The 1,865-nt window shown below is 41.3% G+C and overlaps 1 protein-coding gene across 2 annotated transcripts in view; it reads right to left on the bottom strand.

The window, feature by feature from the left end:
• The window catches only part of PREX2 (phosphatidylinositol-3,4,5-trisphosphate dependent Rac exchange factor 2), a 397,279-nt gene that overhangs the window by 161,474 nt on the left and 233,940 nt on the right, over positions 1-1,865 (bottom strand). For both annotated transcript variants that reach the window (XM_019527766.1, XM_019527767.1), the window contains exon 26: positions 1,206-1,385. In XM_019527766.1, coding sequence (XP_019383311.1) covers positions 1,206-1,385 — 180 coding nt within the window. The remainder of the gene's footprint in view (positions 1-1,205; positions 1,386-1,865) is intronic.

The following is a 1,865-nucleotide window of genomic DNA, read 5'->3' as shown; positions in this document are numbered from 1 at the left end:
TTTGTTTGTTTTTTTTACTATAAACAGAAGGATACCTGTGTAAATTTTGAGTGCCCTTACCAAAATTTAAGATTAGTTACACTAAAGCTACCATGCAAATAAGCTAACCTCTGCTGCACAGCATCTTTAAATAACTAAATTCAGGTAGCAACTAACCTCAGCATCTTTAAGAAAAAAAAAAACCGAACCCCCTGGACTCACGAGTTCCTGCCCAGTGGGGGGTGATTCCCACTTCCCTGCACTACATAGGGGGCTCTTCACAAGCTCCCGAAAGCCCTGAAGCTGCTGCAGGAGCTGGTGAGTCCTGGGGGTTTTCTCAGTTTTTGTTTTCTTAAAGGGCCAGATCTGGGGTGGGCAGGGCAGGCGTGGGGGGGCTGGAGGAGCAATGGGGGGTTAGGGGCTTGTGCAGAGACCCCCACACAGTATGGGGCATCAAGGATCGCCCCCCCTGCCCAGTAGCACCCAGTGAGTGGGGACTTTTTTTAAAGCACCAGGAGCTGGGGTGGGTGGGGCAGCCATGGAATGGAGCCTGGCAGGGGTCCCCCCATGGTCCCTTCCCCCCTCCACCAGCCGCCCCCCTCCTTGACCCCTACTTACCAGCTCTGAGTCTGGCTCCAGCCCCCTGATGCAGCGGGCAGGGACTGCCCGAATCAAAGCTCTTTGAATCTTTTCTGAAGATTCGGAGAGCTTTGAATCAATTTGGACCTTTTTATTGGTCCCTTGATTTGATTCAGATTTGGAGATTTGGCCACTGAATCAGGCCAAATCTCCTCCAAATCAAATCAGCATCCAAAGCTTCGCACAGCTTCATGATTGCCCATGGGTCACTCCAGTCCACTGGTCATATGTTTGACACCCCTTAAATAAAGCTTTTTCATTTGGGTCCAATTTCCCTAAGTGGAGATACAACAGAATTTATTTCTGTGTTCTGAATCATCATCTCACAGAATGATCCACAGCTCTTGTTACATTTCCCTGTGAAGTTCAGGAATATTCAGATCTGGAGTTCTAATAAAGGCCCATCGCACAGTGTTACCACAAGAGGTTTTACAAAAAAGTAGTCCACCTTGATGACTAAGTTATAAAAAAGTTTCCCTTTGTAAGAGATAAGAACTATTATAGTTTGATATTCCATTTTGACCCACTATGCTACACCTTGCTGTTATATTAAAGACTAAAACAAAAAATACTTTTTGTGCCATTACCTGTATGAATCCCTATTGCTGATGGTGTCATGGCCAGAATCTTCCTGCTCATCACCAGCTACATTAAAACAGACCTTTTTCCCATTCTTTTCTCCCTTGTCATTGTCACTGTCTGCTTGTATTAAAGCCTCGGGTGTTTTACGTTCTGATTTGGGAGAATAGGTTATCGAAGAGAGGAGACTGCAATGTAAAAAACAACATTAAAGAATTAGCTGTGTACCAAATAACTATTAGCATCAAACTTCCTCCAGCAATATTATGCTAAATTTCTTTGTTCGTCCTTTCCATTATTTTGTGACAAATAAAAAGAAGGCTCAACATGTTAAACTTATTTTCATATCCACTTGAAAAGAATGGCAAATTAAAGCGAAAAAATAACATACTTCATAATAAAAAAAAATTAATGAGCTGAATTCATGCTTCAAATCAATGTAACACATTAGCATTTCAAAACAGTAAATACAGTGATAAAGCAGTGATTCTCTCAAAAGTAAAAGGTTGCTATAGTATATTCTTGAACTTTTGGGCCCAAATTCTTAATTAGGATGACTTGTTTTTAAAATGATTTTTATATTTTCTGCAAACACCTACAAAATAATTTTAAACAATACTCCTCTGTATTATCATAGAATCATAGAATCAATGAGTCGGAAGGAACCT

The sequence above is a fragment of the Gavialis gangeticus genome, unplaced genomic scaffold (genome assembly GCF_001723915.1).
Source record: "Gavialis gangeticus isolate Ggan-Ray unplaced genomic scaffold, GavGan_comp1, whole genome shotgun sequence".
Taxonomy (NCBI): Eukaryota; Metazoa; Chordata; order Crocodylia; family Gavialidae; genus Gavialis; species Gavialis gangeticus.
This window is presented reverse-complemented; position numbering and strand designations above follow the sequence as displayed.